The sequence below is a fragment of the Panthera tigris genome, chromosome D1 (assembly GCF_018350195.1).
Source record: "Panthera tigris isolate Pti1 chromosome D1, P.tigris_Pti1_mat1.1, whole genome shotgun sequence".
Classification (NCBI taxonomy): domain Eukaryota; kingdom Metazoa; phylum Chordata; class Mammalia; order Carnivora; family Felidae; genus Panthera; species Panthera tigris.
The window spans coordinates 33,257,285-33,279,193 of NC_056669.1; the positions used below are offsets into that span (position 1 = coordinate 33,257,285).

The window sequence follows — 21,909 nt, forward strand, 5'->3', positions numbered from 1 at the left end:
AATAACTTAATTCTTAAAGTCCTTCATTAAATCTAGTATAAAACATCACAGAAAATAAAGAAAATTATTTGATTAATCAATATGGAATAGAAATTATTGCCCATTCTCTTTAATTCTTGCTGCATCTTTTTTTTCAGATGCAAAATTTGTTCCTGCAAGCTACACTATATTCATGAGAGTTATATCTTTATATTTTTACTTGCTAAACAGTTTGCATTCCTCTATTTGCAAAGTCCAGCCTGTCCCACTCCAAAGGGGTACTGAAAGAAGGCCACTTGGTTGTTATAATTCACAGGCTTTAATATTCACCATCTGTAGTCATTTACTATAGTAATCAGTTAACTAAAATAGTCTTGTAAATCACTTCTTGTTTGTTTAGGGGTGTCTTGGATATAATTCCCCCCCCCCCCCGCCCAGAGAGAATGAGTAAGCAACTTAAATAGTTGTGCTATGGCTCTGAACCCAATCTTTTAGGATGTTCAAAACAACAATTCCAATATATCCTGATTCTGTAAAGATTAACCTTTAGAGCCAGCAGTGTGAGCTTATTAATGCTTCATTTTGCTTGCTGTTAAGGATGGTACAAACAGAATTAACAGGCTTAGATTTTATAAAAGAAAAGAAACTACTTTTCTTTTATATTAACATCATCTGCAAAACTAGTTTCTTCAAGCTCTTTTTTTGGCATTTGACTTTGCAATAACTATCCCTTCAGGCATCTTCTTGGGTATTAGGTGAACTGTGGCATATTCTTATATCAGTTGGAATTTTTATATGATTATCATCAAGTAGAAAACTTTCACTACAATTTCAAACTCTCTAGGGTCACTTCCATTCAAGGTAACTCCCCAAAATTGCAAATGGGGGTGATTTCCCAAGTAGTGTATGGCTAGTTAGACTAGCTGAGCCCTTATACTGAGGCCATATTTCCACAGCTTAATTCAAAGATCAATTTATTCAAGATGTTCTTTTTAGTTTAGTAGTTGCTAATATTTTATAAGTGGTATTGGATGCATGGAAGTATATTAAAAATAAAAATTTATTTGTTATGCTTGAACCATTTTAATCCACAGACTATCTGTATGCATAATTATTTGCACAACAAATTTTGATTGTCCTTAAAATTGTTGACAATTAGAAGAAAGACCTGGACCTAATTCAACATCTGTTTTGGCAATAGGTAGGGAAATGGGAAAGCTGTGTCCTGTATTCATTTTTTTTTCAAGTTAGCACCTTTGGCAGCATATTAGTGTCTGCCGTTTTTAGTGACCATATTTGTGTGTGTGACTTTAATCTTTTTGTAACTAAAATAAACACTATATTTGCAGCTGGATAACATAGTAATTAATGAAAAACAATAGCACTTAAATTCATTTGGAATCACTTTCTATTTACCTTGCGCTAATGTAAATGGCTTATTCCCTACCCTAATAATTTGCCCTAGGGATGCATATAGAATAGCATATTGACAAATTTTGCTATTTTTCTATGCAGTAACTAATAATTTTTTGAGAAAATTTTTGTGTACTTATCCTATAATGGATCACACAACTGAGTTATTTTTTTTTCATTCATCTACCAGTTTGTCAATTGGGGTAGTTAGCCAAAGGAAAAATGATAGTTGCAGAGTCTTCAGCAAACTTTTCATTCTCAGTTTTGTATTTGTGTTTGAAACAGATCTGCTAGAGACCACTTAATTAACAAATGGATGGCACACATTCAGGGTCATCAGATATAAAATCAAATTCCAACATATTAAAAAAGTAAAGAATACATTTGACAGAAATTACTTTTACTTACAAAAAAAATTCATTACATACAATCTGCATATTTTTATTGGACCAAGAACTGTCCTCTCCATTTACAAAATCAAAGAGAAACCTGATGGATAAGTCATATTCCCCCCCAACCTCTTGTAAGTGCACCATGTGCAGTCCCAAAATTTTAAAGCTCATCTCAGGGTCCTGGGTCTCCACTTACACTACACTCTATTCACCGCTATTTTCACGCTAAAGCAAAGCAAATTAAGCTGCAGTTTTCACCAAGAGGTTGAGGGAATCATCAATGCCAAGAGTAATGTTACCGATGATGAAGATGGAGAAAGTGTGTGGAGGGTCGATTGAGCACTAGTGATTTTCCCACCTGTGAAAATAGAGAAGCATTAAATGGAGCAAATTATTTTGGTTTTGCTTGAGCTAGGAAAGAATTGTTTTCAGGTATGCAATACTAATGAGTGCAACATGGGTTTGTTTCTAATGAGGGTGTGCTTATAAAATAAAGATTTCCCAAAAATTACATGGAAGGTAGAACTATATATGGAATACTGTGATAAAAGGCTATGTCAAATCAAAAAAAATCTAATCAGGAAATTTAGTGTAATTTTCACCAATGATGTACTGATGGGAAACATCCCAAATTCCAGGTATGAATTATAAAACAATTTCTACAGTACATTGTTCAGAAAAGGGAACAAGAATAATTAGCAAAAGTTTGTGGCAATAAGAATTCCTAATTCAATTACTTCAGTCAATTTTTGAATTTAGTAATAAAATTATTTAATTTATTATACTCATAGCTTATTCATTTATTTAACTGTTTAAGTTGACCAGGCTTAAATTTTAGATTTTCATACCTAACTTGGCAAAGGAGAGCCATCTTTCGTCACTCTTCCCTACATCCAGTAGAAATTCTTCCATCTTGAGACCAAATTATTGTATGCAGTTAATGAATTAGGGGGGTTGGCTGTTAGATTAAACTTACTGATTTGAATTGATTAGTTTGAAGTAGTTTAGGTAATGCCACATAACTAAGCTCCACATAAACTAAATGTTACCCTTAGATTTAACTTTACTAATGGTTCCTCAAGCCAGAAGTCTGAAGTATCATCATCATGATTGATATTTAATGAATTCTTGCTATATGCAATGTGTTGTACTGAGCTCTTTACACATATTATCTTGTTCGATCCTCATGACATACCTATGCAGTAAGTATTGTTTTTATCCCCCTGTTGCAGTTGAGGGAACTGGAGCTTAGATAATAGAACTTGCTTGAAGTCACTGAGCTGGGATTAGTGGAAACAGATGTTCTTATGTATTGTCTCTCTTAAAATAATGACTGGCCTTGACCTTGATTGAGACCTTAATGATAGATTAATAATAAAATAAATGTACCATTCAATTTTTGGAATCATCCTTCTGTCAAGTTATCTTCTCTGGCCAGAGTTGAGTGTTAATGGGATCTGGTTATAATTTTTGTTATGGAAATAGTATCTAATTTTCCCCAGATGTTTACTTAAGAGCTGAAGAATCATTTGTTTGGTAACACACACACACACACAAACACACAGCAGCAGCAGCAGCAGCAGCAAATCTTTACTTTGAAAATTTTTACAGCTAAGGTGCTAATGAAACTATTAATCAACATATTAGAGAATGTTACATGTAGTTCAACTTGTACAAAAGAGGTTATTAGGAAGTGCATGGCTACATGTGAGCTATAAGAAAGGCATAAGGAGAAAGCTTCACTGGAGTGGTATGCATGCTTAATAATAAAAGCTGTGAAAATAGTTTTTTCTATTTTTTTTGAGAGTGACTGAGTCCTTGTCAAATCCACTAACATGATACTTTTACAAAAACATCTCACTTTCAGAATGCTAAGTGGGGACTATAGCTCAAATTTCACATAGAATCCACAAAGAAAAAAAAACATTATTTTAGTATAGCAAATCAAAACAAAATACAAACAACTACACTGAATTATGTCTTAGTCCCAACTGCAAAATCAATAGCTTTTTCACTAGAGCAAGTCCTTGAACTTCTTGGAGCTTTTGGTTTTTGGAAAATGATAAGAAAGAAACCAATTGTTGCTTATGGGTCTGTGATAGATAATATTATGTTTTCACTTCATTAAAACTCAGAAAACGTGTTACACTAGCCATATCGTTTTAACTAAAACATAAAAGTTGACAATTTGTTTTTCATGGAATAGAAGTTACAGTGCAATGGGAGAATCAAGGTCTTTAATAAGTACTCTCAAACTTGGGGCTGATATTGTCCAGATGACACTTTACACTTTGTCTTCGAGTTGAAAGGAATCTTGGGGATTTGGAGAATAATAAAATACTTAGAAGTTTGTTAAAAGGATAAGATAATATATAGAAAACACCTAGCATAATGCCAAGAATATGATCAAGGGTCAGTAAATGCTCATTGTATTGTTGTTTTTAGAAATTTGAGACTTATGAAGCAAATAAAGAAGAGAGTTGTAATCTTTTTCATTTTGTGGAAATAATCTGTCAAAGTGCTCTTGAAAATTTATACTCACATATGAACAGTTCAATTGTGAACCAATCAGTGTGGAGACATTATTACCTTTCTTCCTCTTGAAACTATACTTTATAAATGAATCATAAAGTGTATTAAGTTTTTGTGGGGCCACAATATATTTAAATTCTTAGGTCTTTTCACCTGAATTTCTGAAAGTGTCAGATTTCCTATATTTTGTGTTTTTTATTTTTAACATTTCACTTTGAAATAATTTTAGATGTGTCAAAAAGCTATAAAAATAGAACAAAGAATTCATCCAGATCCCTTAAATGTTTGTTTCATCATTGTTGCTTTATTATTTTCTCTATAAATATATACATTTTCCTGAGCCATTTGAAAGTAAGTTGCAGACATGATGTACCTTTCACCTTAAATACTTTAATGCATAGTTCCTAAAAATAAGACATTTTCTTATATAGCCACAGTAGAATTTTTTAAAAGAGGAAATTTATATATATATATATATATATATATATATAATGTAATCTATAGACATTATTCAAATTTTATCAATTGTCCCAATAATATCCTTTATCTCATCTTGTATTTTTAAAATGTTTATTTATTTATTTTGAGAGAGAGAGAGAAAGAGCGAGAAAGGGAGACAGAGAGAGAGCTGGGGAGGGACAGGGGAAGAGAGAGAGGGAGTGAGAGAATCCCAGGCAGGCTGCACAATCAGCACGAGGCCCAACACAGGGCTGGATCTCACAATGTGTGAGATCATAATCTGAGCCGAAATCAAGAGTTGGACATTAAACCAACTGAGGCACCCAGGTGCCCCTCATCTTGTATTTTTATGTAAGAGTTTACTTATTAAATATTATGTAATGTTTTTTTTTCCTCAAAGTTTCATTCTAATTATTTTCTTCCCTATATTTGCCTTCTACCTCATTTATTTTTATTTTTTTTTCTACCTCATTGTTTGGCATCAAAAAAATTCATATATAATGCCTTTGTCTTAATCCAAATTGATAAATATGTTGAATACAATGAAGCCACATACAGAGTCCTATAGGATATCACTGGATACCTCCCTTTGGGCTGACAATTCTGCTTGAGAATGATAATAAATAATGTTCATAATTTCCCATTAATTAAATGCACATTACATATTTTTATTCAAGGACTTAATGAAAATTGTCTAATATTTTCTTAATGAGAGATTTGCATACTTTATTAAATCTTTTGTTTCCTTTTTTGACTACATCAATGAAATGGTTATTCATTACCAAATTTATAAAGTTTTTGTCCTATAATTCCTTTGCTGATGTAATAATGATGGTAGTGGTAAAGAGGTAAAGATACGTGGCCTTAGAGACAACCATACCTGGGTCCAAATCCTGGTTCTTCCACTTAGATCTTAGGCAAGTTAGTTAAAATTTCTCTGTAAAATATGAATAATGCCATCTACTTCATATAATTGTTACTAAGACTGAATAAGATGATGTATTTAAAGGACTTATGATCGTGCCTAACACATAATAAAGGCTCAGTAAAAGCTGGAAATTATTAATATTGTTAATAATAACAATGAGTCACAAATAAATTCTGGAAATCTAGTGTACAGTTAATAATACTGAAGTACATACTTGAAAGTTGCTAAGGGAGTAAAGTTTAAATGTTCTCACTACAAAAAGAAATGGCAGTTATATGAGGCGATGAAGGTGTTAGTTAGATAATGCTATGGAGGTAATAAATTTGCAATGTATAAGTGTATCAAATCAACAAGTTGTATACCTTAAACCTACAAAATTTTATGTATGAGTTATATCTCAGTAAAGCTGACAAAGCAATACAAAAATAATACACAATAGAATTTACAATTTATTTTGAAATCAATAAACATGATCAAAGTTTAATTTTAAGAAGAATTTCCCTTAAACTTTCCTGTACCTCATTCTCCATTATCTAATGATAAAGGTGACCAAGATAATAGAAAAATGAGTATGTTAAAATAGTGCAATGGCAGTTTAAAAGCAATATTGCAGGGGCACCTAGGTGGCTCAGTCAGTTAAGTCCCAGGTCATGATCTCACGGTTCGTGAGTTAAAGCCCTGTGTTGTGCTCTGGGCTGATCTGTGCTGACAACTCAGAGCCTGGACCCTGCTTCAGATTCTGTCTCTCCCCTCTCTCTGCCCCTCCTCTGCTCATGCTCATGCTCATACTCTGTCTTTGTCTCTGTCTCTCTCTCAAAAATAAATAAACATTTAAAAAAATATTGCAAAGCTGAAATAGCCAGCAAGGTGCTGCTTGAGACCATGATAGGCAAGGAAATTTCACAAATGAGCACATTCTAATGAAAAGATCAACCCCTTTCTAGATTTGTAGAAATTCTGCACTTATGGACATAGTGTCATGGTTTGAATTAATTGGAGGATGGTATGGAAATCAGAGTGAGAAATGAGACCCTTCATGTGAACCATGCAATTCATCATATTAATTTTGGTGAGGCTTACACTATTTGTTGGTAGTCATCAAATTAAGCCTATTATGTCAATCAAAACATACCTGAATAGGATGGCACCCTGATTTGGGAACTAGCCGTTCCATCCCCTCCTTCACTGTATGCTCGAACTTCAATAATATAGACTCCAGCATCAGGGAGTGGTACTACTGCTTGAGGTTTCTGTGTTTCAATAACTTGACTGTTGCTGTGCCCCTCTTGCCTGTAAAAAACCTGGAAATAATAGCAGAGGTTTAAACATTTGCTATTCAGTTGAGGATTCCAAATGTTTATTGACTGACTACTGTATGTCACATTTTGAGCAGAGGGAGCTTACATCTTTGACAGATATGTAAGCAAATATAATGCATGTGCTATGTGCAGCACTGGAAGTGTAAAAAGATGCTATGAAAATATAGAAGAGAGAATTTAATTCTGTCTGTGCGTTAGGAAACACGTTTTAGAGGAGGAGATGCCTGAACTAAGTATGTGAAGATAAATAGAGTTTACCAGTTGGAGAAAAGGATGAGAATTCTAGGAAAAGATAAGAGAAGATTAAAAAATACACCCAAGCAGTACAAAACCATAGCATTAGGTATGGAATAAACAGAAGATGGCGGCAGTTCCGGAAGATGGCGGCGTAGGAGGACGCGGGGCTCACAGCGCATCCTGCCGATCACTTAGATTCCACCTACACCTGCCTAAAGAACCCAGAAAACCGCCAGAGGATTAGCAGAAGGGAGTCTCCGGAGTCAAGCGCAGACTAGAGGCCCACGGAAGAGGGTAGGAAGGGCGGCGAGGCGGTGCGCGCTCCACGGACTGGCGGGAGGGAGCCGGGGCGGAGGGGCGGCTCGCCGGCCAAGCAGAGCCCCCGAGTCTGGCTGGCAAAAGCGGAGGGGCTGGACAGACTGTGTTCCGACAGCAAGCGCGACTTAGCGTCTGGGAGGTCATAAGTTAACAGCTCTGCTCGGAAAGCGGGAAGGCTGGAGGACAAAGGGAGGGAGAACTGCTGAGCCCCCGGACGGCAGAGCTCAGCTTGGCGGGGAACAAAGGCGCCAGCGCCATCTCCCCCGCCCATCCCCCAGCCAAAATCCCAAAGGGAACCAGTTCCTGCCAGGGAACTTGCTCGCTCCGCGCAAACACCCAACTCTGTGCTTCTGCGGAGCCAAACCTCCGGCAGAGGATCTGACTCCCTCCCGCTGCCACAGGGCTCCTCCTGAAGTGGATCACCTAAGGAGAAGCGAGCTAAGCCTGCCCCTCCACCCCCCGTGCACCTTGCCTACCCACCCCAGCTAATACGCCAGATCCCCAGCAACACAAGCCTGGCAGTGTGCAAGTAGCCCAGATGGGACACGCCACCCCACAGTGAATCCCGCCCCTAGGAGAGGGGAAGAGAAGGCACACACCAGTCTGACTGTGGCCCCAGCAGTGGGCTGGGGGCAGACATCGGGTCGGACTGCGGCCCCGCCCACTAACTCCAGTTATACACCACAGCACAGGGGAAGTGCACTGCAGGTCCTCACCACGCAAGGGACTCTCCAAAATGACCAAACGGAAGAATTCCCCTCAGAAGAATCTCCAGGAAATAACAACAGCTAATGAACTGATCAAAAAGGATTTAAATAATATAACAGAAAGTGAATTTAGAATAATAGTCATAAAATTAATCGCTGGGCTTGAAAACAGTATACAGGACAGCAGAGAATCTCTTGCCACAAAGATCGAGGGACTAAGGAACAGTCACGAGGAGTTGAAAAACGCTTTAAACGAAATGCAAAACAAAATGGAAACCACGATGGCTCGGCTTGAAGAGGCAGAGGAGAGAATAGGTGAACTAGAAGATAAAGTTATGGAGAAAGAGGAAGCTGAAAGAAAGAGAGATAAAAAAATCCAGGAGTATGAGGGGAAAATTAGAGAACTAAGTGATACACTAAAAAAAAATAATATACGCATAATTGGTATCCCAGAGGAGGAAGAGAGAGGGAAAGGTGCTGAAGGGGTACTTGAACAAATTATAGCTGAGAACTTCCCTGAACTGGGGAAGGAAAAAGGCATTGAAATCCAAGAGGCACAGAGAACTCCCTTCAGACGTAACTTGAATCGATCTTCTGCACGACATATCATAGTGAAACTGGCAAAGTACAAGGATAAAGAGAAAATTCTGAAAGCAGCAAGGGATAAACGTGCCCTCACATATAAAGGGAGACCTATAAGACTCGGGACTGATCTCTCCTTTGAAACTTGGCAGGCCAGAAAGGCTTGGCACGATATCTACAGTGTGCTAAACAGAAAAAATATGCAGCCGAGAATCCTTTATCCAGCAAGTCTGTCATTTAGAATAGAAGGAGAGATAAAGGTCTTCCCAAACAAACAAAAACTGAAGGAATTTGTCACCACTAAACCAGCCCTACAAGAGATCCTAAGGGGGATCCTGTGAGACAAAGTACCAGAGACATCACTACAAGCATAAAACATACAGACATCACAATGACTCTAAACCCATATCTTTCTATAATAACACTGAATGTAAATGGATTAAATGCGCCAACTAAAAGATATAGGGTATCAGAATGGATAAAAAAACAAGACCCATCTATTTGCTGTCTACAAGAGACTCATCTTAGATCTGAGGACACCTTTAGATTGAGAGTGAGGGGATGGAGAACTATTTATCATGCTCCTGGAAGCCAAAAGAAAGCTGGAGTAGCCATACTTATATCAGACAAACTAGACTTTAAATTAAAGGCTGTAACAAGAGATGAAGAAGGGCATTATATAATAATCACAGGGTCTATCCACCAGGAAGAGCTAACTATTATAAATGTCTATGCGCCAAATACCCGAGCCCCCAGATATATAAAACAATTACTCATAAACATAAGCAACCTTATTGATAAGAATGTGGTCATTGCAGGGGACTTTAACACCCCACTTACAGAAATGGATAGATCATCTAGACACACAGTCAATAAAGAAACAAGGGCCCTGAATGATACATTGGATCAGATGGACTTGACAGATATATTTAGAACTCTGCATCCCAAAGCAACAGAATATACTTTCTTCTCGAGTGCACATGGAACATTCTCCAAGATAGATCATATACTGGGTCACAAAACAGCCCTTCATAAGTTTACAAGAATTGAAATTATACCATGCATACTTTCAGACCACAATGCTATGAAGCTTGAAATCAACCACAGGAAAAAGTCTGGAAAACCTCCAAAAGCATGGAGGTTAAAGAACACCCTACTAACGAATGAGTGGGTCAACCAGGCAATTAGAGAAGAAATTAAAATATATATGGAAACAAACGAAAATGAAAATACAACAATCCAAACGCTTTGGGATGCAGCGAAGGCAGTCCTGAGAGGAAAATACATTGCAATCCAGGCCTATCTCAAGAAACAAGAAAAATCCCAAATACAAAATCTAACAGCACACCTAAAGGAAATAGAAGCAGAACAGCAAAGGCAGCCTAAACCCAGCAGAAGAAGAGAAATAATAAAGATCAGAGCAGAAATAAACAATATAGAATCTAAAAAAACTGTAGAGCAGATCAACGAAACCAAGAGTTGGTTTTTTGAAAAAATAAACAAAATTGACAAACCTCTAGCCAGGCTTCTCAAAAAGAAAAGGGAGATGACCCAAATAGATAAAATCATGAATGAAAATGGAATGATTACAACCAATCCCTCAGAGATACAAACAATTATCAGGGAATACTATGAAAAATTATATGCCAGCAAATTGGACAACCTGGAAGAAATGGACAAATTCCTAAACACCCACACTCTTCCAAAACTCAATCAGGAGGAAATAGAAAGCTTGAACAGACCCATAACCAGCGAAGAAATTGAATCGGTTATCAAAAATCTCCCAACAAATAAGAGTCCAGGTCCAGAAGGCTTCCCAGGGGAGTTCTACCAGACATTTAAAGCAGAGATAATACCTATCCTTCTCAAGCTATTCCAAGAAATAGAAAGGGAAGGAAAACTTCCAGACTCATTCTATGAAGCCAGTATTACTTTGATTCCTAAACCAGACAGAGACCCAGTAAAAAAAGAGAACTACAGGCCAATATCCCTGATGAATATGGATGCAAAAATTCTTAATAAGATACTAGCAAATCGAATTCAACAGCATATAAAAAGAATTATTCACCATGATCAAGTGGGATTCATTCCTGGGATGCAGGGCTGGTTCAACATTCGCAAATCGATCAACGTGATACATCACATTAACAAAAAAAAAGAGAAGAACCATATGATCCTGTCAATCGATGCAGAAAAGGCCTTTGACAAAATCCAGCACCCTTTCTTAATAAAAACCCTTGAGAAAGTCGGGATAGAAGGAACATACTTAAAGATCATAAAGGCCATTTATGAAAAGCCCACAGCTAACATCATCCTCAACAGGGAAAAACTGAGAGCTTTTTCCCTGAGATCAGGAACACAACAGGGATGCCCACTGTCACCGCTGTTGTTTAATATAGTGCTGGAAGTTCTAGCATCAACAATCAGACAACAAAAGGAAATCAAAGGCATCAAAATTGGCAAAGATGAAGTCAAGCTTTCGCTTTTTGCAGATGACATGATATTATACATGGAAAATCCGATAGACTCCACCAAAAGTCTGCTAGAACTGATACATGAATTCAGCAAAGTTGCAGGATACAAAATCAATGTGCAGAAATCAGTTGCATTCTTATACACTAACAATGAAGCAACAGAAAGACAAATGAAGAAACTGATCCCATTCACAATTGCACCAAGAAGCATAAAATACCTAGGAATAAATCTAACCAAAGATGTAAAAGATCTGTATGCTGAAAACTATAGAAAGCTTATGCAGGTAATTGAAGAAGATATAAAGAAATGGAAAGACATTCCCTGCTCATGGATTGGAAGAATAAATATTGTCAAAATGTCAATACTACCCAAAGCTATCTACACATTCAATGCAATCCCAATCAAAATTGCACCAGCATTCTTCTCGAAACTAGAACAAGCAATCCTAAAATTCATATGGAACCACAAAAGGCCCCGAATAGCCAAAGTAATTTTGAAGAAGAAGACCAAAGCAGGAGGCATCACAATCCCAGACTTTAGCCTCTACTACAAAGCTGTCATCATCAAGACAGCATGGTATTGGCATAAAAACAGACACATAGACCAATGGAATAGAATAGAAACCCCAGAACTAGACCCACAAACGTATGGCCAACTCATCTTTGACAAAGCAGGAAAGAACATCCAATGGAAAAAAGACAGTCTCTTTAACAAATGGTGCTGGGAGAACTGGACAGCAACATGCAGAAGGCTGAAACTAGACCACTTTCTCACACCATTCACAAAAATAAACTCAAAATGGATAAAGGACCTGAATGTAGACAGGAAACCATCAAAACCTTAGAGGAGAAAGCAGGAAAAGACCTCTCTGACCTCAGCCGTAGCAATCTCTTACTCGGCACATCCCCAAAGGCAAGGGAATTAAAAGCAAAAGTGAATTACTGGGACCTTATGAAGATAAAAAGCTTCTGCACAGCAAAGGAAACAACCAACAAAACTAAAAGGCAACCAAGGGAATGGGAAAAGATATTTGCAAATGACATATCGGACAAAGGGCTAGTATCCAAAATCTATAAAGAGCTCATCAAACTCCACACCCGAAAAACAAATAACCCAGTGAAGAAATGGGCAGAAAACATGAATAGACACTTCTCTAAAGAAGACATCCGGATGGCCAACAGGCACATGAAAAGATGTTCAACGTCGCTCCTTATCAGGGAAATACAAATCAAAACCACACTCAGATACCACCTCACGCCAGTCAGAGTGGCCAAAATGAAGAAATCAGGAGACTATAGATGCTGGAGAGGATGTGGAGAAACAGGAACCCTCTTGCACTGTTGGTGGGAATGCAAATTGATGCAGCCACTCTGGAAAACAGTGTGGAGGTTCCTCAGAAAATTAAAAATAGACCTACCCTATGACCCAGCAATAGCACTGCTAGGAATTTATCCAAGGGATACAGGAGTATTGATGCATAGGGGCACCTGTACCCCAATGTTTATAGCGGCACTCTCAACAATAGCCAAATTATGGAAAGAGCCTAAATGTCCATCAACTGATGAATGGATAAAGAAATTGTGGTTTATATACACAATGGAATACTACGTGGCAATGAGAAAGAATGAAATATGGCCTTTTGTAGCAACATGGATGGAACTGGAGAGTGTGATGCTAAGTGAAATAAGCCATACAGAGAAAGACAGATACCATATGGTTTCACTCTTATGTGGATCCTGAGAAACATAACAGAAACCCATGGGGGAGGGGAAGGAAAAAAAAAAAAAAAGAGGTTAGAGTGGGAGAGAGCCAAAGCATAAGAGATTCTTAAAAACTGAGAAAAAACTGAGGGTTGATGGGGGGTGGGAGAGAGGGCAGGGTGGGAGGGAGGACAGGGTGGGTGATGGGTATTGAGGAGGGCACCTTTTGGGATGAGCACTGGGTGTTGTATGGAAACCAATTTGACACTAAATTTCATATATTAAAAAATTAAAAAAAAAGAAAAAAAAAAAGAAAAAAAAATAAACAGAAGATATATGGAGATGGTGATATTGAGACTAGGGCAGTAGGTAGTGAGGGGGCATATCACTAAAAGTCTTTTACTCTTGGTTATTGAAATGGATAGTATCCCGAGTGAGTACTCACAGCTGTCCTCTTCAATTGAAAGGACTAAAGTGATAATTTCTTAAACGCATCAATAATAAATCCTTAACAATGTAAGAAATGGCTGGAAGTTAACATTTTAGTGTTTTTACTTTTATTTTTGTTGTTTGCTTTTCTGTGAACTGGCATTTGGAAACTTTGGCCATTAGAGGGAAGGCTTTTTCAACACCTGTCCGTGGTACTAGAATAGAACATGTATTCATGGAAGTTTCAGAATTACAAATTAGGACATAGAATTATCCCATGTTTACATATTAGAAAGCAAAGAATACAGGAGTTATGCAATTTATACAAGATCAGGTGGCTAGTTAGGGAAAATATTGCATTGGAAGGTTAGTGTTCTGATGATCAGTTAAGAGCTGTTTCAGAGCTATATTATAATGTATCTACTTACAGATCCCAATTCAAAACAATCTCCCACAAACAAAACAAAGCAAAACAAAACAAAACAAAACAAAACAAAACACAATCTCCATATTCCTGTCTGGGCAAATTTGGGCAAGTTACTAATCTTTCTAAACCTCGAGTGACTCTAGTATATAATAAAGATAATAATTTTTCTTTCATGGCTTTGTTAGGAGAATGAAATGGGAGAATGCATATAAAATGCCCATCATAGGACCTGGTGCATGGTAAGCTTAATAAGAGAAAGCTACTTCTGTTGCCATTATTGTTCTTTGTCAGTGGTCAGTATTTCAATTGCATCATAAAAGATGGACTGTCTTAGGAAGTTAGACAAAAAATTTATACTTTTTTTCCTTCTAAAAATATGTTTTGCACTTGAACCAATGTACATAGAGGGGAATAAACTTTAGCAGAACAATATTGATATATATTGAAGTCTGCCTGCATCTGATTCTCCCCTTTGCATTCTGGTAATATATGGTCCCTCAATTTCATTTCCTTTATCTTTCACAGATTTAAGTTTACTTCAGGGTTTTAGGAGAGAAGTAACTTCTCTTGAAAAGTATATAACCTGTGCAATAATTGTATGTACTGAAATACTTATAGGGAAGGAAGTCATAGCCTTAGCATAGCTTCAGAATGATAGGAGTATCATCAAATATTTATTGGGCATATCATGTGGGCCAGGAACAGTGCTATGTATCAGAGATTCATAAGAGAACAAGACCACATCGTTCCTGCTCTCATGGCACTTACATGCAGATATCAATGCAATGAAGTGTGATATATACTGCAATAGGAACTGTGTTTAGTGAGATAGCAATGCACAGCATGGGTACTTGGTCAAGACTTGAGGAATCAGAAACATTTCTCAGAGCATGCCCATAGCAGGTTCTTTTGGCTTAAAAAATTATAATTGTGTCAGAATTTAGGTTTCTCATTTTGACTGTAGCAGTGTAATGAATTAGAATTCTAATCATCCACATGAGGTAATTAGAAAGCAAATTTATGACAATGAGAAAGTATGTAAATTGGTGGGGATTGGCAGGGGACTGACTGTTTTAGAGGACATTCTTGTTATGGTTCAATAAATTACAATTCTTATGACAAAGAAAAATGCAGCTGGTAATGCATATCTAATGCTTCTGTAAAATCCAGAGTTGAAAAAAAAATTTGTGGATCAGTTGAGATTTAGAAACAAAAGGTAAACGCAGGAAAAATGTCAGTTAATGGTAGCAAAAGGAGTTTGAAATTAAATGTGGCTTTTACCAATACATCCAGGGATCTAGATGTGATGCTATGAGCCAGTAAGTGGGTATACTAAGTGAAAAGATACATTAAATTAATGGTTAGTCTTAGATACTTTAGAGAATCTTGGCTCATTTTAAAATCCTGATTTAGAAAAGATGAATTAGAATGAGGAATGTGTGAGTTAGCTAAGGAGTTAAGTCAAGGCTAAGTCAAGACATGTCAGAAATAGTTATTGACAATAAGGAGGCCAGAGAATACTTTGTGAATCTGGACATTTACAGAATGGCAGTTACCATGGCAGCTATCTTTAGGCATAAAGGAAAGTGTATTTTCAAGACTATTCTCAAATTCTCCTTAACAGCTGGGAGGAGTGAGTTATTCAAAGAGGTAATTCTAAACAAAAAAAATTAAAGCTGTACTGCTATTCTGAAAGGCATGATCTGGAAATGGCTAGTCCATATGTCTGATGCTAACAGAATAATGTCATGAGTATGCTTAAAGATATAACAATAAATTTTGCTGGTTTTACTATAAAGTGCCCCCTGAGAAGGATGGATCCAATTAAAAGGAAGGCCTATTCAGCAGCTGAGCATCTTGGGAATAATCAATGGGGACAGCTGCTCTTCATAATAGAGGGCAAGGAATCTGAAGCTCTAGTGGAAAGAGGAGGGTGGGGACAAGTCAGCAAAATGGTAGAAGCAAGATGAAAAAAGTTGGGAAGCACAAGTCCCAGTAAGAAGCCACTGACTGGAGTATAGCCAGATGCACTTTTAAGAACAGGACTTCCTATGGACAATTTTCAGATCCTTGCATCTAAGGTGTGCTTTTCACTCTGCCTGCTCCCGCCAACATTTATATCGTCTGCTTTGTACATGCATATATTTAATAATATATGTCATTTCTGTTTTCATTTTAAAAATATTTTATAATGAAAAATTTCAAGCATAATTACATGTAAGAGAATTATATATGAGTCTTTTTAAATTTTGGGGTATCACAAGAAAGAGGCTGTGTCCATACATAGGGTGAATATAACATGAAGGAACAACTGCAAGATACCGGAAATCAGTGAGACTAGAATGATCATAGACATTAAGTCCCCTGAGAAGCTGGATAAATATAGAGGTTGGCTTCCTGGATAAATATAGAGGTGGGCTTCAGAATTCTGTAGGGTGTGGAATAAAATATCAATCCAAGTGTACATATATCTCAGGAGTCTGGAAGGCCCTGCTATCTAAGTTAGATAAATAAATATAAACTTCTGTTTATATTGATGGATCACATAATAACATGTAAACTTTGAGCCTGATTTTCCATTACTCTCTTTGGCTCTGTAAATAGGCAGAAAGTAGAGGTGATGGGGGGAGATGTACGGAAAAGTAGTTGTATATCTAGGAAAGGATATTTTGTAGATGTAAACTAAAAAATAAGACCTTATTTTTTTTTGGATGTAGCCTGAGGTCCTTGTCCTGAATTCCTTCTGAACTGCTTGCATTATTTTCTGAGTATATAAAAGTTTCTTTTGCTGGGGAAGGTAATATTTGCACAAGTGAAAGTATAGCTCCTCGGGATTTGATATTTATTTTCCCTTTCACTTGAACTTAAATCTATGTGAGAAGAATAAAGTGGAGATAAGATGGTTGTTTTACTTTATAATCTTGGTAAGCTTCTTTCAGAATATAAAGAAAAAGTTCCTCCATGCTCAAGATTATTAAGGAGAATTATGGCTGAATATGCTTTACACCACAGCTTTGTTATTGGTATTGGTGTTTCTTTAGGAATGCCAGTAACAGATATGCCCAAATTAGTAAGGACTCTACATATAGACCTCACACTAGAGGAATTACAAAAATGAAATTTTCTTCTTTGAAAAGAATTTATTTGGGAAAAATACATTACATTAGAAAAAAAATATTTGAAATTTTTCTCCATTTTCCTGATCACTTATAAATAATATATTAATAATATAGGTTACTATTTATGAATTTGAAAATGTAAAGACAAGAAAATAAAATAATAATAATTGACCTGAAGAAGTCCTAAATACACAAATAAATGCCCAAATTTGATTCAACTTTTCAAATGGAGAGTTATTTTATATGAGTGACATTATTTTGTAGCCATATCTGGAATTGCCCAATTTTCTTCTGGTTCTTCAAGCTTGTATTTCTCTTAGTTTTAAATGAAAAACTGTGATGTCTTGAAACTATTACTGTCAAATCTGGGCTTGTTAAACAAAATCTCAGGAAGTTCAGGATCTCTTGGATGATCTCAAAAATGCAGTAAGAAATTTCACAGCTAGGTAATACTTCATATTTATCTGAATGGATTTAATTCTAATGTGTCACCTCTGACACAATCATATGGGTTGATTCTATCCTTCTTCCACTACATTCTTGGTCAAGTTCCCAATAAGATTTATGATGAGGAGACCTCCTTTTTCTTAACACCTTGCACAAAATGTCTCATATAATTTTCTGTTAATGTATTAGCCTTATATATATATTGACACTTCAATTCTGAAGTTAAGTAAACAAGCCAGATACATGGTTCTTAGAAAATGGATTAGTCAAATTCCACTATTTTAACTTCTTATTATTTTATTATGCTATCTTTGTGGTTTGTTTTCAAAGAATGAGTTAAATCTCGTATATAGTATCCTAACTATAAGTAAAAAAAAATTGAGTATATTATTTATGGGTCAAGTCTGGAGAACAAATCTATTTTTCTCCATTTTTATCATCTTTCAATAATTTTCAAAATCCAGAAAACTTTGAGCTAAAGACCTTTATGAATTCATCTACTTTACACTGGACTTAATACAAAAGGTGGAATATGTAATCTTTGCATTTTAAATCTAAGCATTGACTCCAAGTTGTCACAGGCTGAAACTTACGTATGTAGATACGATGTACATTTCTAGTGATGTCTTTTGTTTATAAAAGTAAAGTAACTTAGCAAAGATAAGGAGCAAAAATAAATTTACTTCTCTTTTTGATATTGTAATTAATGGTGGAAGCTTTCTCTTACCCTGTTTAACAGGAAGTCCTCTACCTCAAATTACCTTCTGGATAGGGAAGTAGTGTGCTGACTTGTCCCTACTTTAGTTAGTCTTTGTGACTGCCATACACTAATTAGGTGGCCCACTATTGTACTGGCATTCTTGGTCCAGAGGTTAGGTCATTCTTGGTTTGTCAGTAATTTGTGGGGATGTAGTAGGAATCAAAGAGATCATTTTCCTCTGAGTTTCATGCTCAGCCTTGGCCATTCCACACTTGTGTGAACCTCCCTGCAGGGGCACAGCTCTTTAGCTGCAGTGCAGATCTTGTCTGGGCTAGAGAAGTTTTCCTCAGAGTCATACTCAGAAAAGGGGGCTACAAGCTTGTGTTCTCGGGGTTACATCGTTTAGTTTAAATTTGCAGCTATTCTTTTTTGTTAATGTTTTATTTATTTATTTATTTATTTATTTATTTATTTATAAAGAGAGTGCAAGCAGGAGAGGAGCAGAGAGAGAGAGGGAGACACAGACTCTGAAGAAGGCCCCAGGATCTGAGGTGTCAGCACAGAGCTCTATGCGGGCTCGAACCCAGAAACTGTGAGATCACCACCTGAGCTGAAGTCCTATGCTTACAGACTAAGCCACCCAGGTGTGCCTACTGTTTCTCTTTGTTTAATGTTTATTTATTTTTGAGGGGTGGAGAGAGAGAAGGAGAGAGAGAGAGAGAGAGGCAGAGAGAGAGGGAGACAGAGGATCCGAAGAGCATCTATGCTGAAGTAGAGATTCTGATGCAGGCCTTGAACTCATGAACCATGAGATCATGACCTGAGCCGAAGTCAGACCCTAAACTGACTGAGCCACCCAGGAGTCCCTGTGCCTGCATCAGGAGGAGATTTCAGCCAGAGCTACCTGCTCTGTGAAAACTGGACTTTCCCAGGAGAATCCAGGCTCTGCATTAAGTTGCAGTCATCAGCCTAAACTGTTCTTTCCCTCATGGGGCCCTTAGTGACATTTCTGCCAATAAGTCTCTCATTGGGGATTATCCTGTCGGTCAGAAATTCTAAAAATGTTTAGTTGCAAAAGAACAGGCTTTGAGGTTTCACTCCATTTGTTATCAACAGACTCCTCTCTTAGGGAGCAGCTGTTTCTTCTCAAGGACATAAGAAAGTATAACTATTTCAAGGAAATAAAAGAAAGAAAAATCCTCTGTCAATGTGTACCTACTTGTCATTAACTTACACACCTAAGATGGAACAAGCTAGTGATTCTTCCCCCAACAAGAAGGTATTCTAGGGTGACTTGTACTGTCTTCCTGTAGACAGAACTGGCAAGCATTTTTCAAAGATCAGTTCCTTTTGTTAAAATTTCACCTAACCAGATATTCTCCTCCAAAAATTAGAATAAATAGTAGCTATTTTTAAGTAAGCACATTCTATATGCTAACAGCTATGTACTATTTTACATAAATTATCTTATTTAACCCTTAAAACAATCCTGTGTGATATATATTATTTTATTTTTATTTTGCGATTTTGAAGTTAAGAAAATGAGACCCAGAGAGATCAAGCAACTTGCTCAGAGTAACACAAAAGTAACAAAAGTCTGTCTGACTCAGAAGCTAGTGTTATTTTCCCACTATACCTAACAAATGCAAGTCCATGCTGGAAAAACACACATCTGATATACACTCATAAGTAATTGCATACTATACTTCTAGCTGGATTAAAAAAATAACTCACCTGCCCTCCCCCAAAAGATCAAATTCAATATCTCTGAGAATGAGAACAGATTTCAGTGTGTGTGGTTGAGTAATGAAAGTGTCTGCAATCCACATTAATTACAGTCTGTAAGAAATAATATAATGTGTATCTTAAAATATGTTAATGGGAATTACTTACCTTAAAAAATATATTCCATTTATAACTTCTTCAGTTGTTAGTTTCAGAGTTTTAGCACTTTATATATAAAATACTGTGTTACCCTTTCTGATGATTGAAAAGCCACATTAATGATGATTTTCAGTCTAAATATTATCATTAAAATGCTTAAAGTTTATTATATAAATAATACTCAACTAATGATTCTATATGGAGTTTAAGACAATCATCGAATCTGATGAAAAAAGAATTTTAAATTCAGCCAATTCAATACATAGACCACATATATATTTTAAAATTAGAGAAAAAGTTGTTTTTCTTTTTTTTTTCAAAGTTGTTTTTCAAAAACGAACTAAATGTTTTTATATTCCCAGCCCTCTTGCTGGTACATTGCAGGATGACTGTATGTGAAATGTTGTGTCTATTTTGGAGCTTGCTGCCTCTCCATGGACTCTTTCTTAACCCAGAGTTCTGGCCTTAGCATTTCTTCTTTTTTCTGCTAATAGAGTCTTTCCACTCAAATTAAGTCATCCAGTCTTTGTTATCTGCCAGAAAAGTTTGTCTACTGGGAAAGAATTCCAGGACTCTGCCCAAGTTTTGCTGGCCCTCACATGTGCTTCATGGAGCCATCTTCATCCTGTGTTCAAATTGTTGCTGCTTTTCCTACTTCTTCCCTTCCTATATCTTTTCAGTTGAAACTGATTTTGACTGCCTTGGCTTTCCCATTGGAGGGAGACTTTTTCCTACGTTATAGGTAGAAAATTATTGGCAAAAAAACAGGTATGCTAATGGGTCTTTTTATGCCTTATTAACTGTACATCCTCATAATAACAGTTTTTGAGCCAAATATCTATACCAGAGAGTGAAGAAGCACACTGACCTTGTAGCCCATGACTTCAGATTCGTTGGCTAATGGTCTGACAGGTTCCCAGCCAAGAGAAAGTTGAGAACCTTGCTGTTCCCACCTGAGATTGCTAGGTGCTTGACTAGGGGCTGCAAAATAAAAAGTGAAAGTGAACTGATAAGGAGTCTTAAATACATTTCTTCACTTAAATATTTGTATGTCAGTCTTTTCTTGTGTTTAGTAGTTGGCTGACACCATACGCTTCTTTCCAGCTGGAGTCAGATAAGGAAGGTTTTTGCTCCAGGAGTGTCATTTTAATGGCTACTCTACTGAGCTTTTGAACCAGAATCCTTTTATCTTCTTTCTGTGTCAAAATTGCTTGGCCTTGTTTCACAGGAAGATAACCTTTACTGTGAATACAAAATGTTTTGAGCTAGATTTGGAATTCAGATCTAAGCATTGAAGCAAGACTAAGAATCAAAACTCCCCTTTAGCTCTCCTTATTATGTATCTCACATGGCTTTCAGAAATGTTAACAGATATATCCCCTTCTGTCTGAAACAAACAAAAAGCCCAGGTCACTTACGGGATTTCTTGGTGGTTGCACTCACTTCACTGCTAGGTGGCCCATATCCAGCACCATTATAAGCCCTCACTCTGAAGTGATATAAAGTATTTCCTTCTAATCCTGTTAGAATGACAGATGACTCATTTCCTCTAGTTTTGACTGTTTCTGCTGCATCTTCTTGTTCCATGTCTTTCCGATAACCAACCTGTCAACAAATTATTACATGACAGATTAACTTTGAAGTTTCTCCTATGATTGTGATTGTTTGATTTTTTTTTTTGATGTTTTCTTAAAACATTAACAGGTGTTACTAATGAGGCAAAAATCAGTCTTAGTCATAGCCTGATCTGTGTCTGTGTGCATCTTAGCAGTACTCAACAGAGCCACAAAAGGTGCTATCTTCTAGCTTGGTAGCATGAATTGCTTGGAAAGAGCCAAAAACACATCCTGACATTAAGGAAA

The 21,909-nt window shown here is 36.7% G+C and overlaps 1 protein-coding gene across 1 annotated transcript in view; it reads right to left on the minus strand.

Moving 5' to 3' along the window:
* Positions 1-2,038: 2,038 nt before the first annotated feature.
* The window catches only part of CNTN5 (contactin 5), a 534,453-nt gene continuing 514,582 nt past the window's right edge, over positions 2,039-21,909 (minus strand). Inside the window, exons 20-23 of the mRNA XM_042959596.1 lie at positions 21,466-21,652; positions 20,916-21,028; positions 6,836-7,004; positions 2,039-2,142 (exon numbers count right to left, since the gene is read on the minus strand). Coding sequence (XP_042815530.1) covers positions 2,039-2,142; positions 6,836-7,004; positions 20,916-21,028; positions 21,466-21,652 — 573 coding nt within the window. The remainder of the gene's footprint in view (positions 2,143-6,835; positions 7,005-20,915; positions 21,029-21,465; positions 21,653-21,909) is intronic.